Genomic DNA, 26,485 nt, shown 5'->3' with positions numbered 1-26,485 from the left:
GGAATTAGATGGTTTAAAGGTTCATTGTGTAATATTTCTGAGGATTTGTTGACAGAAATGCAATATAAGATCCATAACTATGTTTTTGGTTATGTATAAAGACCTTACATAATGAAAAATAACTGTTATGTTTTTATTACCTTAGAATGAGACATTTCTATCTACACTGAACAAAATCATAAACGCAACACTTGTTTTTGCCCCCATTCATCATGAGCTGAACCCAAATCTGTGTTAGTGAGCACTTCTCCTTTGCCGAGATAATCCATCCACCTCACAGGTGTGGCATATCGAGAAGCTGACCAGACAGCATAGGTATTGCACTGGTGTGCCTTAAGCTGGGCAAAATGAAAGTGTTGCATTTATAATTTTGTTCAGTGTACATACACCATGGGTGTCCCTTTCATGGACGTCGCCATGTTGTGTCGCCATGTTTCTACAGTAGCTGAAAACGGACAAATGGCTCTATATAGCCTGTTTCGTCACTACATTCTTCTTCTTCTTGTATAATTCTTCTTGTATAATTCTGGCAGGCGTAGAAGCTCGTCACTACATTGAATGCATACAAAAAAGAAGTATGGGAAATAATAATAATATACAGTCTCTAAATTGTCGTCTGGTTTATTAGAAGTAAGAACTGAAGTGAAATTGGGAAAATGTATTATTTAGCACAAGCCGACGGAGCGTGAATCTTCATCACCAAAGTAGTGAAAACATGATGAAGCCAGACAAAGTTGGGTAACAGGGCAAATGCCCATTAAAAACATTGCACCGTTTTACCACATGCTAAAATCGTGGCTATCAGTACTACTTTGTGTTTCTATTGTATTTCAAAAAATGAAAAAAGACATTTTCATAAGAAAGTGGAGAGGAGCCTTGATCCTCACCTGACAATGCCTTTAAACTTCATGTATTATGTGGTTTACAATGGATTGTTGTGCAGAAACAGTGAGGCTTACATTTTCTGTCAGTGGTCATACTTGCACTAGATGAAATAGTTTTTGAGATGTTCTTCATTTACTTGGCATGTTAGTCCAGATAAGCCAACCCTCCCGAGATGTAACTAAATGCATGATTACAGTACAGTAAAATAATGGAGTAAAGGAGTATGAAGCCCTTTCTGGCTTGATGTTGCTGTTGTGTAATAAAATAATAACAATTAACCAATAATTTTTGCAATACCATATGTTTTTACTGAATAATTAAGTAAATATCATTTCTTGGCTACTGGCTACTCTCAGACATTTTTTGTCCTGTGTCGGACACCATAGCTATTCTACACTCTTAGAAGAGGGAGGGGAGCGATGAGTGACTTTTCTCAACCCTCACCACTATATGTCACTAAAACTAACACACTTAACCGTTAATACATTCAATTATAGCATACCACAAGGTTATACTCTACCCAGGCATGAATGTTTACTGGATGGTTAATTTAATTTCCTTTAGCTACAGCACAACAACAAAAAAAACTCATGATGGCTGGGATAAAATCTAAATGCTGTGCAACAGAAAGCCTTTCCAGTCCACATGAAGCATAAGCTGTTGCCCTCACTACAAAACTTCATTAGTTATGATAATGGACATCTTTTAGACACATCACAGGTCCAGTAATGTCATAGTAACATTCGACTGATTAAACTCAAGCTCACATGCTTTCCTTAAGGGAAATATGTATTATATTTAGATATTTTCCACACTTTATTATTGCACATATTCGAATATGGTCATACAGAGGTTCTGACACTTTATATGACTCTCTCCTGCTAAAAATCTAAACAAATTAAAGAGAATGTTTTTTCATAATAATTTGGCTTTAATAATTAACATTCGATGAAGCTGAAGAGCAAGTTTGTGTCATGTTGAGTGAAAATATAAAAACACCACAAACATCTGCAGATTACATCCTGACAGGCCGTCAGCCCAAAGAAAAGACATCTAAATACACCTCTGTAAATTCATTGTCCAATAAATATTCAAAACAACAGTTGTCAAAACAACTCATTGGTATTAATTAAGTTAACCCAGCATTGCACCTGTGCTATTAAACCCTACTGGGTCAATTTTATCTCATTGATTTGTATTTGTGTGATTATTTTCTTATCATGAAGTTTTATGTATGTTCTAATTTTTCATTCACAAAATGTTCTCATATACTTGCTTTTGTAACAGTGGCTAATGCCCAGTGATGTAAATATAATATCTTTGAATGTGAATTCTGAACATTACAAAGTAGTGTGTCATCCGAGGTTACCTGCCAAGCACGGCAAAGAGAGTAGTTAAGTAGTTCCCAAACAGAGACTCCAAACAGAGTGTGCTTGTGGCCAGACCAGAATTTTAATTGTACTCTGTTCTGCACTGCCAAGGTGCCCTTTCTGTCCCTGTCTCTGCCCCCTTTTCCATGCACCCCATCCCACCCTTCTCTTCCCAAAGCAACTATGAAGCTGCTGCATTCTTACTAGCCTGATCAGACCATTTCCCTGCCAGCAGGCGCTAACTGTAATCTGTAGTCAGTAAACACAGTCCTGAACAAAGCTTTTTGCAAGACAATGCAGAGCTCAGCCACACTTTACACCATGACCTCAAACTCAGTACAAACCCCTATACAGAGATCCACACTGAGACGTCTGCGGGAGGATTTTGTCCAATTGTAATCAAAAACTTGAGTTTATCACAACATAAGCTGAGCGGTAGTGCTGTTTTCCAAAGCTGCAAAGTGCTTGAACCCAACGTGACCTTGACTTATAATGTGAAAACAGATCCAGACTGTGCAGTTCATCTAACAATGAAGTTTTTCATTTTTCGACCCCCACTTTGCATTTTAATTGCAACACATATGGGCAGATGTTGACTCAGCAATCCCCAAAAGGCTGAGGTCATGGTTTCAGTCCAGTCTTGAACTTGATACAAAGTGGCCATGATGGTCACGCTCGGCAGCTTTCAGAATGACTCACAAACACAGCCCAAGGACAGAACCCAAACACCCCTTTACATTAAGATCATAGACACACACACATGCACAAAAAACTAATACCTCGGCACATACAGTACACAGAAAAACACACAGACACATTCCCGTAGTTGGTGCCCACTATTATCCATGATCACTGTTGTTGAAGGAAGCTGACAATTGCGACAATAGCAGCACTTCTCTTGTTGCTTTCAGGAGACAAGAAATTTATACAGTATTTTACCTTCTGTTGCTCTTATCACCAGTTCTTTTTCAATAACTGTGACCTACATTAGACACAAGCCCATCATCTGTACAATGTTCAGATCCTTGAAAATTACTGAAAACACTGGGATTGTGCCAGTCTTAGTTCCTGCATTGATGATTTTCTTTCTCAGAGCCCTCTGTGCTGCACGTCTACAGAGCAGCCTCCTGCGGTCAGCCCTCAGGCTCTGAGTTTGTTTCTGGGAGTCAATAACACAACAGGACATGTCTGCAAGATGGAGGTCGCTGGAGGGATCAGTTATTTCAAAATTTAAAAAGTACACGTGGAGACAAAAACTGGCAACTTCTTTCTGCCTAGGTTAGACTGTAGCCCTCACACTGAAAGTCCCGTGACTACCACCACACTGATGTGCTCTATACTACATTTTATTGCACTGTTTATATTAGTATTACACATTGAAGTGCTTTTATTGATGGGCAATAAGATTATAATAGAAAAAGATTTAAAGTTTTACTGGTCCAATGTACTCACAACACAGTAAGAACATGCAGTAGAAGTGTAGATCAGTCATAGAGTCATCTTCACAGCTCTAATATTGACAGGTTTGGGTTAATGGAGCAAGTGAAAAGTGACAGCACGAAGGGATCTGTCAGTGACTCTTCTAACAGGGTTTCTAACACGATCCATTACTGGTGTCTTATAGCAACAAATTGATCAGTTATTCACTCTGGGCCAGATTCTCACTCTTTTGCTGGTTTATTACTGTGAACATATTAATCTTTTATTTCCATCCATCCATCCATCCATCCATCGTCAACCGCTTACAGGGTCGCGGGGGGCTGGAGCCAATCCCAGCTGACATCGGGCGAAAGGCGGGCTACACCCTGGACAGGTCGCCAGTCCATCGCAGGGCCACACATAGACAAACAACCAGTCACACTCACATCCACACCTAAGGAGACTTGTCTTTGGAGACACCAATCAACCTAGCCTGCATGTCTTTGGATGGTGGGAGGAAGCCGGAGCACTCGGAGAGAACCCACGCGGACAACATGCAAACTCCACACAGAAAGGCCGGGGCAACCAGGGTTTGAACCCACGACCTTCTTGTGAGGCGACAGTGCTAACCACTGCACCACCACAGCGCCCAATCTTGTATTTTATTATACAATGCTGGTAATGTATTGTGGTCTGTGGCGTAGTGTATCGTAAATGTACATTTTATTTGGGGCTGGAAACCAGAGGGTTGTTGGATCAAGTCCAGCAGCTTGGACCAAAGATACGGAGTGTGGACTGGTAGCTGAAGAGGTGCCAGTTCAACTCCTGGGCACTGCTAAAGGTGGCCCTGAACCCCCCTACTTCGCAGCCCCCTTGCTCTGACATCTCTGCGTGTGTGTGTGTATATAATTCTAAAATCGTCAACAACAGAGCGAAAAAAACATTTCTTCTTCTAAACTATAGATTCTGATGAATTACTTTTCAGACAGTAAAAAAATAAAGAAAGAGAAGACAGTCATCAATCCCAAAGCACAGCATCTTGTTCTCACTGCTCAGCTCTCAAAATTCTCACACTTCATCTTATCAAACCAGATCTCTGCCCTCTGTGTCGATGGAAAAGAGCAAACACACAACTATCGTCTGCAGCTGTTCAAATATTGTGACATGTGATCTCTGGCTGGCACAAAGAGCTCTTGTAATGATACAAAGGCCGGGAGAACAGAGAGCTCATCTCTGCGGCCCATCCCCACCTCTTGACCAAAACACACAAACGCACAGCATTGTGTTTATTGTGCATTCTGCGTCACTTCATGCAGCTTGTCGAAATAGCCACACATGCAGAAACTCCACACACACTGTGCATCTGCAACTGTCGCCACTTTACAGCCTACAATCATGTAAAGCAAACATGCCTATCGGGAAATCTGAGAAGAAGCATTATCTACATAAACCATGTGTTGAATAAACATGACATTGAGAGGTAGGTTTTAAATAGAAATCGTATCAAAAGGAAGGCAGAGCAATTTAATTTCTTATCTCTGAAAGAACAAAACTGCTTTTGTTCTGCTGTTTGTACTGCTTTGTCACTCCTTGACAAGATGTTTAGAGCCATTCATTCACCCTACTGCCACCACGTGTTTTTTGCACTTTCCAAGATAGGGATCAAACAGACAAAGCCTCAGTCTTTAAGCTCTCCTGACACTTTTTTACAAACATTAGTCCTCCTCTCATAACCTACAATGTATACTATACTGAGATCAGATGGGATTATCTGGGGCTGAGTGATAGAAACATTCAACTAATCACTGAGAGCACAATAGGGTAATAAAACATGATCAGCATTTAGGGTTTTTAAGGTTGATTAGACCAAAAAAAACTTCAAAAGAAAAATAATCCAGTGACTTCAGAGCAGTGGTGACACTGAGTGACACAACCTCTGGGAGGTGCAGTCCAAAAAGCCATGCCATGCTATGACTGCGTTAAGCCTAATGGTAACATCAGCATGTTCATCTTGGTTTAACACGTAAGCATGCTAACATTTGCTACTTAGCACTAAACGCAAAGTGCACTTCAGGCTGTCAGGGATGTCATTAGTTTTGCAGGTGTTTGGTCATTAAACAAATAACATTTTTGATTTCATTGACGTCATGGTGGCGCTAGACTAGGGCTTAAGTCAGGAGGTCACCCAAGTCATTAGGATTCATCCTCTGGGAAACATGAATGTCTGTACAAAACGGCCGACAGACCAACAGGGCTATCCGCAGAGCCACCACAATCGTGACCACTTATCACCAAAGATGTCACTAATATCAAGCAAGAAGAGGAATCCATAGATTAACACTTTAAATGGATCAGGTGAGAGTCTGAGATATGAAAAACCTGGGTGTTAAAATAGTTCCCAGTTTGCACATTCAGTCAACAAAGAGGAATGCCCTCAACTTAAATTAGGTCATGGAGAACAGTATGTTTGATATTTCTGACGAGATCTTGAGACATGTGAAAGGGCTAAATGCTAGCATTTCTTTCTCCATTTCAAGCTGATAAAAGCAAAAACATGTTCTAAAAAAGATAAATGCCATGTACACATCTACATTTTGGTTAAAAACCTTGTGGCAGAGAGAGAGAGCATAAACAGATTTGTCTGAAGTTACGAGATCCTATAAACTTGAAACAATTCTTCACGCAGTTAGTGTTACACACACATGTAGCATCATTGTAGCCAAATGCATCTAATTGTGGAATGAAAAACACATTGGCAGAGGATGCAGCACTTCAATTACAGCAGAAGAGAAGAAAGGATCACGTCAGAGTCCAGCTATTCTGATAATCCCAGAGTTGAGGCATGACCTCACTGAAGGCGCCTTATATGGTGGATGTCATGTCCGCTTTTCTTCTTGGCCTGATGAGGCTCTACAGACTTGGCTCCTCATGAGGCACGAAGGTATGAAATAATACTTTGATCTGAGGGGCCTCTAGCACATTTGGGTTGCTGCAGTGTGTCTGGATACATAAAATCTATGGCTAATTGAGGTTATAAATAAGGCCCATTAATAACTCACAGAGATAATATACTGCATATACATGTACGGTTTATTGTTTTCAAAAACGTGAGATGATCATGTTCATCATCTTCACATGAAAGAGGATAGTTCACAAGATGAGTATATATTTTGTATTTCAGTAATCTTCTAGTTATACTGTGATCGTCTACATCCTGCTTCAAGCTGCATTTATGTAATGTGCATTATACATTCCACATGGTGGACAAATAACAGAAAGTACAAAGTGTTTCATCAAAAAATGAGCTACGCTGAATGAAGAGGGATTTCATTTGAAATATATGATCCCTTCTCTTCTGAAATGATTGCTAGCATAAAGGTATAGTAACTGATGAGTCATAATTACAGATATGAGTCATTTTTAAATATGGTCTTTGAAGGTTGAATCATTAAAGGTTTTGAAATCAAGACTGACACATTTTTCGGTAAGAGCTCCAAGGTACAGTATTCATTGCCCTATTAGCAGAGAACAGTAAGTACAAAAGCAGCGAAGGTGAGAAAAAAGGATTTAAAGTTTTTAAAGTGGGTCAACAGAGAGGTTGTAAAGTAATTCTTTTTTTTACACTGATTATTACCTAAATAACTCACTGCCATAGAACCAACATAATACCTAAAAATGCAGATGCTACACTCTGCTTTACTCTATTATAATATTTGAATCTACAATCCAAAAAAGATACTAATCTAATAAAGAAACCACACCAAATCTCATCATTTCCAGAGTCAAAAGTGGGGATGGCAGTGGCTGCTTCTGTTCTAAGCTAATTACATAGCTTTAGCAAGAGTAAAGAGTGATATTAAAGCATAATGGTTTAGCTACCACCTCATTTAGTTAGCATACATGGAAAAATATTACAAATAAAAGCAAGGGAAAAATCAGGCTGGAGTACATTTAATTTTAGCTTTAGCTAAGGCTAGCCATGACTATTTTTTACCAGCTGGCTTTCTCTTGCTTTAGATAATTTTCTGAGAGAGTTTACAAAGCATTTTGGCTTTGTGGGACAGATTCTGCCAACTAAATCTATGCGCACTGATGGAAAATATTTTTTTAGCACACATCTTTAGTAGGTGGACTGCATTCTGGCATTAAGCCTTGTTTTTCATTTGTCTGGGCTGTGGATTTCTGGTTGATAAGTGTTGAAGAAATGCTTGTGTGTGTGTGTGTGTGCGCGTATGTGTGAATCACATTTGGCTCGCAGCTCTCGTCCTGACACCAGCTCTGATCTGTGACCTCATGTCTTTGTTTTCAAGCCCTCTTCTCCCCTCATCTCAGTGAACCACAGAGCTTACCATTAAGAGAGGAAAGGAAAGGTTGATAATTTCACCCCTTAAAAAAACCCACACCTGAATAACAAAAGTGATTCCATTGAGTCGTTCCAACATTCACTGCACGTCAGTCTGTAGAAAAAACAAAAGTACACAAAAGTAACAGTTTTCCTTTCAGTTGAAGTTATCCTCCACCTATCATACAGAGGCTACACTGGTATGCAACCATAAGACATAAAATATCTGTGTATGCAGCTAGATTGAATGCACTAGAACATAATTACAGTGCATGTGTACTGAATACAAGCTGGATGTCACCCAAAAGAACAACACTCACATCAGCCGGAGCAAGGATCCCATAATTTTGTTATCCAGTGAGGGTGTGGAGCAGCACGTTGGGTAACTCCAAATCCTGTAGTCAGCCTTACTGTGGTGTGATTTAATGGGTTACCGTGGTAACCTTGCACTCTCGAGAGTGGCCCTGACAGCAGCTCGTCTCCGAGTTGTTTCAAGAGCTGTGACTGTGGTGTGATACCATGTCTGTTCTTCTATTACCTTAAGAAAGACAACAGTAGCCTAAGACAGCCAGGTTTCAGTGAGGCAGTGTGACACCCTAGTATGTATATTTTACTAATATGGGACAAGCAGAAGCAGGTAAGGTTTGTAGTGGTGCAGATGGTTAAAGGCCGCAGCCTGAAATGAACCCATTCTCCCCTTGCTGAGGAAAAATCCTCTCAAGCCAAGAATAAAACAGAGTCCAACCACACCCAGAATACCCAACCACATTCACTAGGACTTTACACAGAACACATCTGGGGCAAAGAAGATTCCCACAATCCATGTGGCAGGTTGGCCGAAGCTCAACCAGATCAACGAAGTACACGCACATAGATGTGGATTATGAAAATGGCATGAACATTGTTATCTGCACAATCCCCGCTGTTCTCCTGCTGAGGGCTGCTCACACTCGGCTCTCTGCCTGTCCCTCGGGTGTTGAACCTGCATGAGTGCCCAACTGGAATCCTGACCCTGTCATACAGGGTTTCTTTAATGCAGCATTCAATTGGGACTCTCCATCACTACAGCCTACATTTTCCACAACTGCACCGTCCCCTGCCAAGCTTACGCATGAGTCCACCAGTTCATTGTGTCCTGTAGGATGGTTACTAGGTTACATGAGTGTTTGTTTAGTACTGTTGTGGCAGAGAAGCCCAGTTCAAGATCAGCAGATAGTGAAAAAAAATCTTGATTTATTTGGATAAAAGGTCACTATAAGGATAAATATTTGAAGAAAATAAAATAAATGGATAAAAGTGACTTCATTTTTGACAGTCTTTGATTGCTTTTCATAAGTCACTCTGGGCTTTACATGTAAAGACAAGTCTGGTTTTAATTTCTTTGTGTGTACAATGAAGGGTGTTGATAGGAGCACTTGCACATAGCTTGCTTATATGACAAGTTCTGTCATTGACCGTGTAATGGTGCATTTAAGTGGGGTCATGTTTATCATATGAAATCAGAGTTTTACAACTTGTGACATACACTAATGTTTTAAAATGTCGGAGCCCACATTTGTGTGTGTTTAATGCAAAACTTACAATTGGATTCAATTGTTTACCATTTTTATAAATGTAACAAGGCAACTTCAATTTTTATTGTCAAATGGCTGGCTATTATGTTCTCATGATTTTAGTTTATTGATTTTAGAAGTGTCAGTTCATGACAGAAGTTGCATTTGAAGGCAACATCAGTGACATTCATCTTTCACATTCACCAATTATAAAATGTGATGTGAATGTGTCAATGCATAGTATCATTAGTATGACTGTGTCAATGTTGCTCTTTGACAGCTCTCTCAGTGCCTAGAAATATCTATCAATATTACTGCTGAAAGTTTGTTACTTAACTCGGTGAGCCTGGTTGCTATGTGTGACTGACACACCGCCTGTCTGAAAGCTGATCCCAGTGGGATTGCGAAGAAGAACCAGGGAGGCAGCTGCAGTGAAAACTCAAGTCCAGTTTGGACCTCTTTGTGCATTTGTGTGTGGACATGAATCATGCGTCCAAATGTGTGTTGCATCTATTTCTGAACCTCTGACCCCATGTCTGACCTCATGCCAACACCCCCTGGCATGTATATGTGTTGAGGCGTGTAACTCGCTCCTTCTGACTCTTCTCAAAGTTCAGCGCTGCCATATCCTGTTTTCTGCCTCTCTGCCCCGCAAGCCTCTGATCTTTACTCCCTGCGGACCTACTTCGCACACAAGCACAATCACACACTAATGGATATGCACCTGTATTCACATAAAGTGCAAGTACATCATGGTGCAAAACACAGACAGTAATATACACACTAAGCAACATATGCTTCATGCAACACATTAGCTTGGTGTATAGCAGGCAACATCTGAAAGCAGGACTAATAATGCTTTAGAAACAAAAAACTTTTAGTAATTAAAGCTATATTTATTTATGCAAGGTGTAAAGTAAGTTCCTATGTACACATATTCATTTGAAGTTTTCTTTTTTCTTTCTGGACAAAGGAAGTGCAAAAAATTCACTGTCATAGCCCTGTTTTTGGCCTCCGCCATCACCTGAGAAACATATCCAGCTAAATGCTCCACTATCTTCACCAAGTAGTTAACTGTGTCTGTCTTTTGTTTTATTTTTTTTGTTTTGGCTGTAAAACCAAAACAATGAGCTGAATGACATTTAAGTGCTCCATAGAGCTAAAGGAAACTGCTGAATTGAGGGATAATTCTCTGGGTTTGTTGCTTTGAGCGACCCCTATCATATAACGCGTAGTCATTGATCCATTGTTCATATAACATTATTGATTAGTGTAGCTTTGAGCAGTACATTTAAACAATATCAAATATCAATAATTCCTTGTAGCCTGGTTATTTTGGCTATGATTGGTGAGTAACCATATATTCAACTGACAATGATTTAAATCCATGCATCCAAGACCCATCATTGCTAACCAGAAAGAAGAGAAAAATCAATGGTGATACAGACTTTTTATCAATTTTAGCTCTGTTCCCATAGCTACCAAATCTGGGGACGTAGCTGATTTTGGCAGAGAATCAACAGTTACAGAAACAGCACATGCGCTAGTTTTGGACTAAGAAGTGGCCCTTGACTTGTCACTCATCAAGAGTTTTGCCCAAGTGTGAGGTGTGGATTATTTAGCTGTTCTGGATACCAGGGAAATGTTACAAATCACTTGTCAGATCTGGGCAAACTATGTAAGGACCAGTGTGAGCTACACTGCATAACATCGTGTATGTAATAGATTTAGCATGGAGGTCAGATGAAATGATCTCCTAGGGACTGAGATTACTATTCTTTCATTTCTTAATACGTGTGCAGACAAATATGCCCGAATCAGCCACACTCGTCAAGCCACAAAGCCCTCTGGCCTCTTCCCTGCTACCATAGCAAACATCACAACAGCAGTATTTTTTGGCCACTAGAAATTAAGCTGTGGGCAGGTCATTTAACATTATTTAACATTACGGGCAGTGAGGAGATGTTTCGCCGTATTTGATAATATCAAAAATGTTTCTGTGGATGTTGCATGTATATTTAAACAGAAATCTGATACAGAAGCCAGGAGTGTAATCACATGATCATATGGTGCCCATATGATCCCTGTGCAGTCCAGGGAGCACACAGCTCATTATTCAACATTAGGCCACAAATTTGATTTTGATGGTAATTGATATTTTTGAGACTGTGGAATTTGGCAGTTTCCTAAAATTAAAAACTTGTTCTCCAACTGTCTTTAGTAGTTATGGCTCTTCTGTTTTGCCCTCCATTGTAGAATATGTATGTCAGTTGTATAAAGGTCTTGTTCTCTTTCAGCGCATACTTAACAAGTGTCAGTTCACCCAAAGACTAACAACATTCAACCATGCTTAAGGGTGACAGTGGAGCACCTACCTCAAGTCCTGTAGAGTCAAATAAACATCCAATAAGACTCATGGCTGACTTAGTGGGGGAGGGTATGAAAACCACAATGACTGACTGTCCCTGTAGAGATGAGCTCATGGACATTTCAGTTGTTAACTGTAAATTGTAAACTGTAATTGTGTGTAAATTGAGCTAATGTGTCTTTTTCACCGTTTGTTAGCAATCTTCATTTTATACTTATTTATCATTTCATATTTATTTATGTAAATATATACAAAGACTGAGTAGAGCTCTGTGTACCATTTGGTGGGTGCTAAATTCATTAACTTGACTGAGGTGGTCTTGACCACAACTCTGGCTGCTGAGAGCTCAAAAAAAGTTTGTTGTCCCAGATGTCAGAAAGGGGTTTCTTTCTGACATCTGGGACAAAAGACCAGTTTTTTTTTTAACTTTGATTTGGTTTTCCCAAAATGGGCTCATATTCAAAATGATACCCACATCGTCATGTTGTCACACAAAAAAAGCAGGAGAAAATGATGAAACAAGACCTGTTGGGGGGTTGCCTCTATCAGCAAGACAAAAAAAACTAACAAATGTTGACAAAAGTGTTGAATCTGGGCTGCAGTCAGACATTATATGCACACAAAACAGAGGTCAGTCCAAAGATTTCAACCTTTTCAGTTTTCCTTTCATTTCTTTTTTGTAACCCAGTGGTCCTTTGTTGTACGCTGTGGGAATAAGACTGCCACTGGCCGACTCTTCGTAAAAATTCTCCTCCTCTTGTGCTAGACGATTGTGATTGGTTTAAAGAAATACAAACAAGCTAGAGTTTTTTCACCCCTACACCAGAATGATCATTAGTTCAGCCAGACATCTCTCCAGCTCTGGCACAGCGCCAAAACGTGCCATTAAAATGGATGTTTTTATAAACAATGCACAGACCCAAGATAATGTACTTCAGATGAGAATAAAATGCTCAATTTTATATTCCAGTTGTGGCTGGTGCAGTTGTTCATGATGGGTATCAAGTTGTTTGATGAAATGGAAAAGATGGAGATGGAGATGCAGAGACTGTTTATAACTGTTTCATAGCAAGATGAGGACTCCAAGTGGTGTGCAGAGCAATGGTGGCCAAAATGTTTTGGATCCTGTGGTCGTTCCATAGATGCCATCAGATACAGACACACATTCTGAGATTATTTATAAAGCAGTGTTTAGTCACAGTCTGTCCGCTTTGTGCTCCATCAGTCATATCCCTTCAATCTCCTTCCGCAAGTCACCAAATTAAAGGAATGTTCAATTAAAGCTAAATGTTTAGAGCATGGACTAAAAAACAAATTACATGTGATAAATGTACTGTGCAGGTCAGTTGTGTAGTCTACACTGATCTACAGAAGAACAGTCAGACCAGAAAAAATATACCCCTGCAGTGTCCATCTGCTGACCAAAACAAAGCTTTTAGAGAAATAATAGCTTAACAGGATTACCTGCTGATTATCGTCCAGACAGTTCACAAACAAAACACCAATTCTGAAGCTCTTTGAAATGTCAGAGGTACAAGGACTGCATGTGTTGTAAGTGCATAGAAAAACATAATGTATGCAAGTGATACCTTCATGCACTTTCATAAAAGCTAAGAAAAGCACACACACACACCCTCCCTTCCTCTATCTTTTTTTTTGTTGCCCCATTTCAGTCTCATTCACTCCATGTTATTGTTTTGACGAAACACACTTACTACCTCCTCTAACTGCCTCGCTATCTGCACCGCTGCACACTTCCAAGAGCACTTGTTTAAAAATGTGGAGTTCAGGTGCAGGAAGCTGGTAAAATGCACTTGGTGAAATGGTTTCACTGTACATCCTGCAGACGTCTCCTCTCCCATGTACACACTCGCACCAGCAGTCGCCCGGCTGGTAGCGCCAGAGCTGCATTCTTCTGCTGCTGACTGCTCTGAAAAACATCCAGAGGCTGCGGTCTGCAGGACAGCAGTGCAGAGAGATCCAGTGTCCGCCAACAGGGATTAACGCTGTCAAATGATCAGCTATGGCACACTGGGTAGTTAAAGAAATACCTCTGTCCACTGAACTACATAAAGTGCCCCACTTATGCATAAAAGTGTACGCCTCATTGCTGTATTTATATTTAACGTTTTACTACATGGAAAATGTCGAATGACTAGTGATTAACTTTCCCCATATAACTCACAGATAGGTCCTTATCAAATACCAAAAACATTTCTTTACATGTTTGCTGGGGAAATCCTATATCAGGTATATCCTATACCAAGGCTTCCTATATCAAATGGATTTAATCCCATTTGTTAATCTGCCACACCTCTTTGTCATTAAAACATGTGTCAAACCCTCTGACTGAGGGGGACAACAGTTCAGCTCAGGAAGAAGTCCGGCAGCAGCTGACAGGCAGGATTGGTGTCTGAAGCCAGACCAGAGGGCAGCTGCCGTGCAAACTGGTGCTCTCTTATGAATGACAGCTATTCACCTCCCCCTTGAGCATCACATGAGCACTGCCTCCTACTCAGCACAGTGCAGCACAATATCACACTGTGTCTCCTGATACAGTAGAGCCTGGTGGGGAAGGAGACCAGAGATAACTTGCACTGTGACCTTGAGGACAAAGTGTAAGGTTTGCGTGAGCAAGATTTCCCAGACCTGAAACACCACAGTGAAATGGTGCAGTGAAAGCAGCTATTTTTGGTTCCAACCTCAGAGAAAATATAGCTCTGTGTCAGGCAGCAGCAAGTAGGACAGCACCAGCCACTGGCAAAAAAACCCACCCCCACTGTATTCCTTTTTAACCGTTCTTTAACCTTCACTCTTCTCTCCCACTTGTTCATCTGTTATGATAACAGACGATGCAGGGGTTCCATGCCCCCTCTCCGTTACATCACACCTGGCTGCTCACGGCATACACATGTGCGCAAATTGTAACTTTTTCCTTACAACCTTTTGTTTCCGCACCTCTAGCTCGGGAATCAGCCTCTCACAACCCTGCCTCCACCCTCTCGATGTGTTTTTTCCTGATGCCAACGTCAGACAGAGAAATGAGAAAATGACCCAATTATAGAGCAAAGATAACCTGCGCTGGGAGGGCCGGTGGAGTGGGAGCAGAGGAGATGACGATGGGAAAGAGAAGATGTATGTGTGTGTGTGTGTGTGTGTGCTAAGCATTTAGACAGTAAAAGGGGCTGCAGTGACTTGGTAGTCATTACAAAAGAAAAAGATGTTGGAAACAGCAGAAATTGCTTGAGAAAGGTGTTGTGTTTGGGTAAACTGCAACCGCTCCATTTCCCTTTCAAAATCCATACACACAAGTGAGACTCTGAAAGTAAAAACAGTGACATCCCTCGGTGGCAGCAGCGCCAGAGTTGGCACATAGCTGGATGCTGCAGAAGATGCCTGGCTGCTGCAGTGTCTCTGTTAGCCAACCAATCATGCTGCCATCGATTGATTCATAAGCAGCAGCTCTGATGCTACTGCATGTTACAAAATGCAGAGCGTTGTATGATAAACAACAACAACAACAACAAAAAAAGCCACGCTGGTAAGCAAGGAGGGGGGCGAGGACTACATCCTCCCCACGGCAACAAGGTTTCCAGCTGTAGGGGACGCCATCGTAGGATGTCACAGAAATACTTGCTCATTCATCGTCATCAAACCACAGGAATGTCTGTTTCTGACAGACAGCTGGAGGAAAACATGTGCTACTGGTGACCAAGTGCACACACGCATTCACAGATACTGTAAAGACAGCACACACATACACACACACACACATCAGTCTGCATTCAGTGCAGGAGAAAACAGACACACACCTTGGTTACAAAAACAAACAGTTTGGAAAGACATCCTGTCTGCTGCGGTTGTGAAACTCTTCCTATTGCGTCCATAAATTCCTGAGATGTGTCATTACAGCCACTGCCGAACAGAGCGCACGCACACACATACACACACTCCCAGTGAATGGCAAGCTGATAGCAGTCTACTCACTCAATTCTGTGCTGGTATCAGTGAAAAGGCAGATATCCTCTTTTCGCATCAGCTGTGAGGATTTGTTTCACACTTGTCGTCCTCCCTGCTCTGCTTGTCTTTCAGTCTTTCAGAGGCAGACTAAAAAGCGAGAGTGCCTGAAGACAGACAGATCTGCAGTGCTGGAACAGATCTGCTCCCCTCCCTCCCTCATAGTTTTCTCCAAGGTCAGTGGGTAGAACTGCCTATTTGACTCCTCCCTTCATGGACAATGTCTTCCCTCCTCACACACCCTCCCATACCCTCCTACAGGCTGGATACCCAGGCGGTAATTACCGTCATGATCCAGATTAACTCCTGGGTGTGTGCTGGGCCGGGCTGGACTCAACCAGGACGGGACAAAACACAGACGGGATTACTGTGTATGTGTGTGTGTGTGTTTGTGGGGAGGGGTATTTAGATCCCACAAGGAGGGCCAGGGGCAGCCAGATGGGACAGGATGGGACAGTCTTAAGCCCTGCAGGGGACAACAGAGACACAGAGTGAGAAAAAGACACCAAGCTAACAGCATGACTATAACAACAAAAATGCATATACAAGGACAGAAATGTAGATGTTACATCTGAGAAAAATCTCAAGAATGCAGAGCCTGATAAATCAACGACACAAAGACTAAAGTAGTAGAAAGTCCATGAAGGGGAAATAAAACCTGATTAAAGATGATGACTGAGAATTTACACTGACCAGCTGATATTTACGGTGACTGCCACAGACTATAACATGAAAACTATGCTGAATTTCATCTCTAGCAGCTGTCTTCTGTGCATGGACACACTCTCTGGAGTCTCACTCAGTGATGGAAGAGACCAGAGTTAAACAGCTTAGGACTGGCAGGAGATCAGACCCAAGGAGACAGAGCTGCAGCAAGAATTATTCACCCACTCACAGAACAATTTGCACTGTTTAAAACAGACACCAGATTATTTTCTCCTGACGCAAGTGCTGTATAAACACAATCAGATCAAACAGATCAATGCAGTGGCTGTATACTTGCTGAGTTGTGCACAGTGCACCCCCCTGTAGTGTGAGTTCAGGAGATTTGTGGACTGTTTAACTTCTTCACTCAGTGGCTTTAGATCCCGTGATAGGATTAGAGGGGAGAAGTGTCTGATAGGATGAGATAGAACTCAATATATGAGCAGGAAGTACTTTTTTTTACCACAAGGGGAAGCAAAAACCCACAAAAGTACCTGTATCTAGTCACATTGATTGACACCAAAGTGAGCTTCAGTTGATCCAATTCATTAGTTTTACTACTGTTCACATGCTGTTTTCAGTTTATGTTGTATGTCATTGTCTACCAAGTCATTCTATTTTCCGGCTTCTTATTCTCATACCCCCTCATTCTCCACGAACCATACTTCCATAGTGATTGGCCTTATATAGTCATACACATTCCCCTTCATTATTTTGTGATCTGTTCGCAAATCCTCAATAAATAGTGAACAAATAAAACAGCCTCTTTTCAGAGGCTCCTAGAAACATCCTTGGGAACGGATTACATCATCCGCAGCTGAGGGAGCTGTCTTTGTTGTGCAGATATGGTTTTCTTGCAGTGTACTGGCACCCTCTGGTTGTTCATGGTAAGTACAACACCTGCAAGGATGCTTTTACTACTGAATGAAAAACATATGATATGATGATGTGTTTAGGTATTCATCTCTAAAGGAAACATATGAAGTAAAAAAAAACAAAAAAAACTGTTCCCCTTTGTAATGGAGTTTTAATTAAAATATACTGTTGCCACTGCCGGGTCAAATAATGTAATGGTGATAATGTGTTAACGTTCAACACACAATTAAAACCAAGATTCACAGACAGAGTCAACACATCAAATTGGACCCAGACTTATGGCTATGTAGTGACAGTTTCTTTTTTGTATTTCAAGAATTTTGGAACAGCATGCGTAAAAACAAAAAGAAGAAATTCAATAAACATGCAACATAAACTCAAACATTAAGTTGGGCCAGCCAACAGATAATATTCACAAATAGATGAACAAATCAACAACACCAAAAACAACAATAAAAAAAAGGAGCTGAGGATGACAGGTGGATGGGTTGTTGTTACAGTACAGAACCAGCAGATGGAGGCATACAGTGTGAGATTGTGTGACACAAAACAAGAACATAAGAGGTTGAATGGAAAACCAGAACCTAATCCGTCTCCCTGCATTGCAAAGGAAACTCCACACAATAGCTGGATGAAATTTAATTTTGGCTCGTTGCAAACCAAAAAAAAGATGGAAAAGTACGCTCTGGTAACATTTGAAGCATGTTTCAACTCACTTCCAAACATTGGTGCTTGTGTAGGGAAGAGTTCCACCACAATACTGGTACACTCTCCAAAACATGTTTTCAAGCCCTGCTTTTAAAATCCATAATTTCCTCTTTTATTTTATTTAAATAAAAATATTACTTCAGGTCCCAAAACATCATGTCAGGGTAAGGGTTAAAAAAGGTAACCTAGAATGATTTCCAACCAGTACAATTACTAACAGACATTTAAAGTGAAGCAAGGTAAATCCAAAGGAATACAGTACACGTTTTTCCTTCCTGTGCTAACAAGGAGGCAAAGCAAACTTTGAATACTGCATGAAACACAGATGGTGGTTGAGTACATTGTCAATACAGGTTAATGATAAAACAGATTACTGGCCTCTATGACTTCTTCTTCCCTTGTTAACAGTTCTTCCATGTGACCTATTCAACTGTCTTAACACTGATTTGTCCGCAAGGAATCTCTTTCTGAATGACCTGAGCTGTACCAAGTAGTCTGCATACAGTGCATCAAATTATAACCAAATACTGAGTACATACGATACACCCTAATTGTCAAGTACATACGGAAGTTCTTCATTTATTATTTGTCACACATTTGTGCCTGTATCTCTAACACCTGCCTCTAAAGTCAGGTTTGAAGATTTATGTGATTTCAAGGCTGTTTTTTCATGTTTGTCTAGCCGTCTGTTAGCTACTAAACATAAATATAAACACAGGGCACGAATGCAACTTGTCCACAAAAAACAAGTATATACTGTAAGTCAAGAGGTCAAAAGATATCAACTCAGACTAACTCTGCTACTAGCTGTAAGTAAGGAAAGAATAGGTTGTTTTAATGAGTGTTTTTAGTTACTACGGATGCCCCTTTGTGCCTACTGTCTGAACTGGCTCGCTGGCTGTGAACTATGACCTTACTGTAGGCTCGTACAGTAGATTGGGTCGGGTGAACTACATCACAGTGTCAAGGCATAGCATGGCTCATCATGGCAGAAAACATGGAGTAGCACCTGATGGTGGTAAAGAGGTTAAGGACCTGCATGGGGAAAACAACAATCGCCTATACGGTAGTTTAGAAATTTCTTAAAATGACATGTCTTAGGGGGTATTTCTGTTTAGTGAAGGCAGCATGAGAATGAAACCATGACCCAGAATACTGAGTCCGAAGAAATTCAGCAAAATCTCAAATAAGTCCCGAATGTGGATCCACAGTGGGTGGGACTTGGCATGATCCTTCCCTGATCCACAGTGAAGTGCAGGACAGACACATGGGCAGTCCAGACCTGTCATCTCATTTTAAAAGGCCCAGCATATACTGTTCATATTGCTCTTCATTTCATTTCACTGTTCTGATTTGACATACTGCTGTTGATCATATTCTTTACTCTGAATAGTCTAGGAGCTGAATCAACCGTCCTGTCATTCAGCAGCCTCCTTGGGTAGAAATCTCTATTAACCACCTCTTCACTTCAGTTTAGCAGGACTATCTCTCTGCTGTACACCCTCGGGGACTTCCATGGGAAGTATTGTCAGATTAGGCAAAGCAGGCAGGCAGGGTCAGTGGCATGACTGGTTAGAGCTACAGACTGGAGGGCGGGGCTTCAGCTGTGGTAGCTGGGCACAGCCACCTGTTTCTGGGAGAGACGCAACAGCTCTTCCCTGATGGCCTTGATCAGGGAGGCAGAGGAGTGGGTAGGAGGAGATGTATCCAGGGGAGGTGGGGCTGACATATAGCCCAATCCTGGGATGTCTAGGTGGGCAGGGGGTGCCGAAGGCTCCCTGATGCCACTTCTGGGTGTCTGGAGGATAGAGGACGAGTAGTCAGGACAGTCCAGGAACTGAAGGCAGAAAGAAAGGGCAAAGAAATGGAGAACGAGGAACAGGAGGAAACATGTAAAAAGAATATTAAGTGACAGAAATAGAGAGTAGGAGAGAAGAGAGAACTAGAAGAGATTTTCAGAACTAAACATATATAAAAACAAAGAGTTTAAAGGATAAAGCCAGCATCATTCTATATTCTGTAGAAAAGATAAAAACCAAAAATGTCTAGGTTTTAAGTCTGCTTCTTAATACTTTTCTCCAGTCTCTTACAGCCCTAAGCACAATTTTATTCCATTTCAGGTTTTAATGGATAGAATATTACGCAAAATCAAATCTGTGATTCACTCACTGCATCTTTCTCAGGCTCTGTCCTGGAGAAATTGTCATCTTGGTAGTGGTTCCAGCCAATGCCTCCGTTCTGGCCTGAAGCAGCCCTGACCCCTGCTGGGTAACCGTTCAGCCGGCTGGACAATCCCACCTGTGTAAGATGATGGAGATGGGCGCCTACACACACACACACACACACACACATCAGGGCTACAGTACCTGACACTCAATCGTCAGCAGTCCCTTTAATACACTTCGATGCAATCACAGCAGTCTGAAAAGCACTCCGTCTGTCTCTGCTGCGCTGCGCTCTATATGGTAAAAGCCAGAATCCATTTCTATTAGTGTAAGTCACATGATGGCAGCAGCATCACGCTGGCTCCCTTAATAATTTAAGAGAGACAAGGCTCTTTCAGTTTGACAGGTTTCTGGGGTGGAGGTATGTGTCTGTATTAAGCATTAGAAATGATCTAAAATAAACTGTCAACAGAAAAACACACTGTATGTCGACAATAAATAAGTTTATCAACCTCAATTCTTGAGGTGTGTTTTTGTCTTTTCATATGAAACTGTTTTGCACTTAAATGAAGATGTAAGAAGTTCAAATGAGTTTAAGACATAAGGGCTTTGTAGGTCAGTGCAACATCTGAATCCAACAGTATTATTAGGCATAAAAACAAGTTTATGGCTGTTTGTGTGTCTCCATGTGGACAATTTCTACTTGTACCTGTAGTTCCCCCAACTGGTCGCGGCCTGGCAGATGAGGGGAGCTCATCAGCATAGAGGCCCCTGCTGGAGTACAGGCTTTCTGGCTGAAGCTGCTCACATTGGACGACTGTTTCTCCTGGTGGCAGGCAGCTCGAGCCATGGCCCTGCCTGAAACACAAAGAAAAGTATTTCCATTCACCTGGTTGTGATTTAATTAAAAATCTATTGTGACAAATTAATTGCAATTCTTCTCAGCTGCAGTCTCTACGCTATCATATTAAAGGAGCCTTTAAAATATGGAACATCCAACTCAGCAACTTTTCTACAAATACTGTGACAACATGGACTCCTGCCGGTGTCGACCGTCAGGTTAAAGACCAATCACCTACTTAATGGTTAAGTAATCTAATGAAAATGCACTGATATGGAACATGATGCATATCATTTTAGTATGCGTGAGGACAGACCTACTGGACATTTCATACTGTGTATGTTGTGGCTGTTTGCATGCATGACCATACACCCTGATTCTGCAGTGTCTTTTACTGTGTGTGGTACAAGATTTAACTTAGTATAGTCATACCAAGTGGTTGATAGCTGCTGCTGATACTTTAATTCCACTGTGCTCAAATTTCTGGTGGTGATAAGTTGTTTGACCACAAATACACCAGTTAGGTTCCTTTGGCTGCTCTGCTTTGAATGGACTTCATGAAAAAACCTGCTTAAACTCTTGGCGCTGTGCCTGCACAGTGTTTGTATCTGTGTTATGACATGAACGTGTGAGTGTGAATGGGTGCCTTGGTCTTTTTGGAGTGAGTTAAGAGACCACTGCTTGGACCTGATCCATTAAACCAATAAAATAAAGATGACTCTTATTCCTTATTCATGAGGCCCAATTCAGTGGATGCTCCTAAAGGAAAACATTCCCACTGGTAAAGTGGTGGAAATCCGGTCGTTCTGATCAATAAGAAATAATGTCGGTGTAGGAAGAAGCGAATGTCAAATATGCATATTATTTATAAATTTTATACATGAATACTCAATTTTCATGGTCTGCTCTACTAACCTTGGTGTCAGACCTTGGATAGAAGCAGGGGACATGCTTAGCTCAGTGAACCTCTGGAGAAAACAAAAGGAAAGACACACAGCGCTTAAGAGAAAGTGAGAAACAATAGTAATGACAAACACTGTATAACAATATAATCAACTTAATATACAATATTCACAAATTGTATATGTATCAGCTTTTATACTGTATTCAGATATAGCAGATATAAAATAATATTCCAATTAATGCAAAGAGAGCTCACAGTGGATGTTGATATTTCTTATAAAAGCAAAGCAGTACTGTTCCTACTGCCATGTACAGTAGGGCTGAACGATTTTTGAAAATAATGTAATTGCGATTTTTTTAAAGAAATATTGCTATTTAATATGCGTTTAATTTTTAAGCTCTACCTTCTGTATTATTCAAAATGGTAAGCAGTAAATCATTGTATAGAATGACCAACACAATATTAGATAGATTAAACATACACTGTCTTTCTTGTGGGTCAGACCTATGTTATGATGAAATTAGCAGGAATGGATGAATTGCATGAATTATAATTATGAGCAATGGTGGAGAAGAAGTATCAAATTTTAATAATATGAGAAATATAATTTGATAGTCATGTCATGGCATTAAATATTATGATATAATATCATCAGGTCGGCCTACCTACAGCCGACAAAAAACCCCACAGTTCAACCACCAATTAATGCGTCCTTATATCAGGTCAAATCTCCTAGGAGATCTTTCTATATCCCAGTAAGCAAACAAAAATACTCAGTTTGAGGTTCAATTCAAAAGTTGGCCAACAAAAATAAAACCAAGTGACGCCTCTCGTGTTGAAAAAGACAAGCTTGGTAATTCTCTGACAACACCGGAGACCCCCACAGCCTCCCATGCTGGTAAGCAGTGTACTGGCTGTAACCAGACTGTAACTTGGGACAGACTGGGCCTCTTTCAGACTTGTGTGTTTGGTTTGAAACGCCATTTCACATTCATATTTCCTGAACTGACTGGTGGCTGTGTGTGTGACGAAGGCGCCCATCGCCACACTACGCTTACCTTACTACATGTGTATTTCCTGTCCTGTCAGCTTCTGTCAAGCTTAAGGCCATTGTACAACAAGTCAAGGTACAGCGTAACGTACGAAGTTGATGCTTTGTCTACAGAATGCTTTACTCTTCGGTGTCATGTGACCAGAGTGTAATGCAGCCTTTGCGATTAGAAAATCTTGTTTTATGACACTGCGATAAGATCACAATTAATCGTTCAGTCTTACAGTACATAATTGGGCAGTGGGGCTCACTTCATATACTGTAGAAAATGCTGATCTTTCTAAGCATGGTTTTGTTGGATATCCTTCTTTTTTACAGCTGACCTTTTACAGCATATTAAAGCACTGAACCATCAAAAGCAGAACCAGCAAATAGCTTTTTATGGCTCCACTGCCTACTGTTATGTCTGTTTGTCACCTGGGGTGAACACCAGTGTTGGACTATAATGGAGTAGTGATTAATGTATGTTGATAGCTGTAAAATGCATTTAAGTATACATTTTAAGAACACAATTGACAAGTTCAATTAATTAATCTACAGTCAAGATAAGAATATGTTTAGTTTTAGTACCATAAAACAACAATACTATACAGTACTTATTTTATCCAATGAGAGGGTGCAATGCATGGTCGCATCTGCACTCTAATCTATTCTGAATGATTTAATGGTCAAAAATCTTTACAGCTCCCTTTAACGCTAATATAATGCTCTGCTAACTCACAACTTATCACATATAATGCCCATGGGTACTGAAAACCTTAAAAATAATTTACCTCAGCTCTTATTTCAAAGAAGGGGATAAGCTGTAGATAACTTCTACTTTTTTTTCTTGGCAACACCCGTAACATGAGACACTATGAACACAGTTTGTTGCTCATGCACAGTATTCTTCAAGTTTAATGTGTTAACAAACTGTAGCCCTGCTCAACTGGCCTTCTCTTCTCTCCTCTAAATAGCCTGAACATAAATACAAAAACAAAAGCAAACACTGGGCCTGTTATTCCAGCAGCCATCAGAGCAGTTATATGACTGTACCTTCTTTGAAACCAGCCTATACTGACAGGAGCTACTGCAGACCGAGCATACGCAGGGCATATTACTGTAGAGTCTTAGCTGACAGGGGTTGTAAGGTTGTAGCTCCATGGGGGCAACAGATGGAGGAATACTTAACTGATTAGTTTGCTAAGAGGACACGATTAAACTTTAAGCTATAGGCTTCATGCTGGGAATGAGCTGAAAAAACCTTGAGAAAGGGCGGAAATAGCGAATACAAAGGATTTTACACGTCTGTTTTGCTGTTCTGCTATTACAAATTTAAACAGGGAGCCTATTTCTCTTAATCCGTCCCCAGATTAGTGAAATAAAATGATGAAATACATTTTACAGGAACTTAAACTAATCATTTTGTTCAGTGCAACATGAAAGCAGTATGAATTTATGTTGGCTTTATGGTTAATGCTCCTGTAGATATAAATGCCAGGGGCGGCTACTTACACCAGGGAAAGGGCCAAGAGCTTGGTAGGAGGGACCCCAAGGTCTGGGGCCACGTCCTGGAGGGCTGGAGCCAGAAGGGTTGGCATTGACCCCTGGGAGAGTGATCCCTGCAGTGCTGCCCTGAGAGGTAGGCGACACTAGGGCAAAGGCATCGTCCAGCAGGGAGTGCATTTGCTGCCGCGCCTCCTCAATGGAGGGCTGTGGGGGCAAGTAGGGAGGTGGGGGAGGGGCATGGCCTGGAGGAGAGGAAGCGGGACCAAGGAAGACGTCATCGGTGGGGGAAGGGCTCCTGTGAGGGGATCCTGGGCCTTGGTCAGGGTCCGACTGCAATAAACACAACATATATACATACAGTTAAGTGACATAGAGGTTATACAGCATGTGTAAGATTGTACAAATGTCATGGTTCTCCACTGCTACTCACTACGTAGGCCACATTGTTGACTCCAGGACACTTTCTGTATGCAGCATCACTGTCTTCAGTGATCAGGTGATCTTTGTCTGCTTCCATCATGCCTCCATTCAGCTGCTCCTTCATCCTCTGTTTGGGAGAGCGTCTCCCCCGACCACTGAGAAAGAATAGGAGAAATGTCTATTCATCAATTTATAAGTATTTTGTATTTTATTAAAAATGTAGTCAGCCCCACACACCCAAACTGCATACACAGACCAACTTGTCCACCACCAACCCAAATAAGTGCAATGACCCAAAACATGAGCCCTAACCTCTTCTTGGATCCCATGAAGATGGAGGACATGTGGGCATCCGGGTCCAGGATCTTATCGATCTGTATCTGTGCTTTCTGATAGATGCGGTCCTGGTCCTTCGCCTCTCCGAGGCCACTTGTCATGTCATCCATGGTGGGGAAGTCGTAGTGGCCCTTCCTCTTGGCACGCAGACGAATCTTGTTACGATGGTGCTCTATCTCTGACTTGTGCCTCAATGCCACCTGAATCTGAGGAGAAAATGACCTCATTAGACAACAGCCTTCAAATATGAACTGATAGACTGTAGATGTTAGACAAACCACAAGAACAACGGCAGCATCAGACAATAAATCATTTTCTGTATATTTTAACCAGTCAATTAGAGAATTTTATTTTCCAAAGGCCTTACAACGCTGTTATCTGTTTCTATTAAGTCTTCTTTATTACACTGATAAAAGTGACTGAAGTCTTTGATTTCTCTGTTCCAGTTTGGGCTTGAAATGCTGTAATTTTCTCACGTAATAAAGACGAAAATTCAACAGGATCAGATGACAGTGTTGGCTGTCCTTCGGGAGATAATTTACAGTGTGTGTGTGTTTTCACAGGTAAGGTTGAATAAGTAAATGATTCACCTTTTTAATCCAAACCAAATTCTGCGTTTTTCCAGTTTGAGGAATGTCTAAAATGCCAGTCACTCGAATTGTTCCCTCACCATTAGCAGTCTTTCATACTTTAGAAATAAACAATGTTTATACATTATTAATTCATTAATAATTAATTTAGTTGCTAAAGAAAGTTTTTGCCAAAAGCAAACCTCTTTATTGATTTGGTTGGGGTCAGAAACTTTGCCATTGATGGGTGGGCTGTGTAGAGGTGGGACAGGCATTGGCTGCATGGCGATAAGCTGGACTTTATTGGGGAGTCTCCTGCTTGCATCTGTGGCACGAGAAATCCGATCAACATGTTCAAAGATGGAAGCTGATGACAGTTGCTCATTTGTACCATTCATAGGAGGAGGACCTGAGGAAGGAAGCAGATAAACAGAAGTCAGCAAAGTGTAGTCACTGCAAGTCTAAATG

The 26,485-nt window shown here is 41.1% G+C and overlaps 2 protein-coding genes across 5 annotated transcripts in view; both read right to left on the bottom strand.

Annotated features, from left to right (window-relative positions):
• The window catches only part of LOC119893282 (protein-methionine sulfoxide oxidase mical3a-like), an 89,591-nt gene extending 73,502 nt beyond the window's left edge, over positions 1 to 16,089 (bottom strand). The window contains 1 exon segment of the mRNA XM_038705323.1: positions 15,925 to 16,089. The gene's annotated coding sequence lies outside the window, so the exon portion shown is untranslated.
• A 1,577-nt stretch (positions 16,090 to 17,666) lies between these two features.
• The window catches only part of si:ch211-1e14.1 (UPF0606 protein KIAA1549), a 41,948-nt gene continuing 33,129 nt past the window's right edge, over positions 17,667 to 26,485 (bottom strand). For 2 of the 4 annotated variants that reach the window (XM_038705924.1, XM_038705923.1), the window contains 8 exons: positions 26,221 to 26,426; positions 25,425 to 25,654; positions 25,123 to 25,267; positions 24,699 to 25,022; positions 22,165 to 22,217; positions 21,118 to 21,266; positions 20,413 to 20,567; positions 17,667 to 20,041 (listed from right to left, as the gene is read on the bottom strand). In XM_038705924.1, coding sequence (XP_038561852.1) covers positions 19,844 to 20,041; positions 20,413 to 20,567; positions 21,118 to 21,266; positions 22,165 to 22,217; positions 24,699 to 25,022; positions 25,123 to 25,267; positions 25,425 to 25,654; positions 26,221 to 26,426 — 1,460 coding nt within the window. In that variant the 3' untranslated portion in view covers positions 17,667 to 19,843. Of the gene's footprint in view, positions 20,081 to 20,412; positions 20,568 to 21,117; positions 21,267 to 22,164; positions 22,218 to 24,698; positions 25,023 to 25,122; positions 25,268 to 25,424; positions 25,655 to 26,220; positions 26,427 to 26,485 lie in introns of all 4 variants that reach the window. The other 2 variants (XM_038705921.1, XM_038705922.1) reach the window with 1 other exon arrangement.

The sequence above is a fragment of the Micropterus salmoides genome, unplaced genomic scaffold (genome assembly GCF_014851395.1).
Source record: "Micropterus salmoides isolate LMB-PRFRI ecotype aquatic unplaced genomic scaffold, ASM1485139v1 Ms_hic_scaffold_8, whole genome shotgun sequence".
Classification (NCBI taxonomy): Eukaryota; Metazoa; Chordata; class Actinopteri; order Centrarchiformes; family Centrarchidae; genus Micropterus; species Micropterus salmoides.
This window is presented reverse-complemented; position numbering and strand designations above follow the sequence as displayed.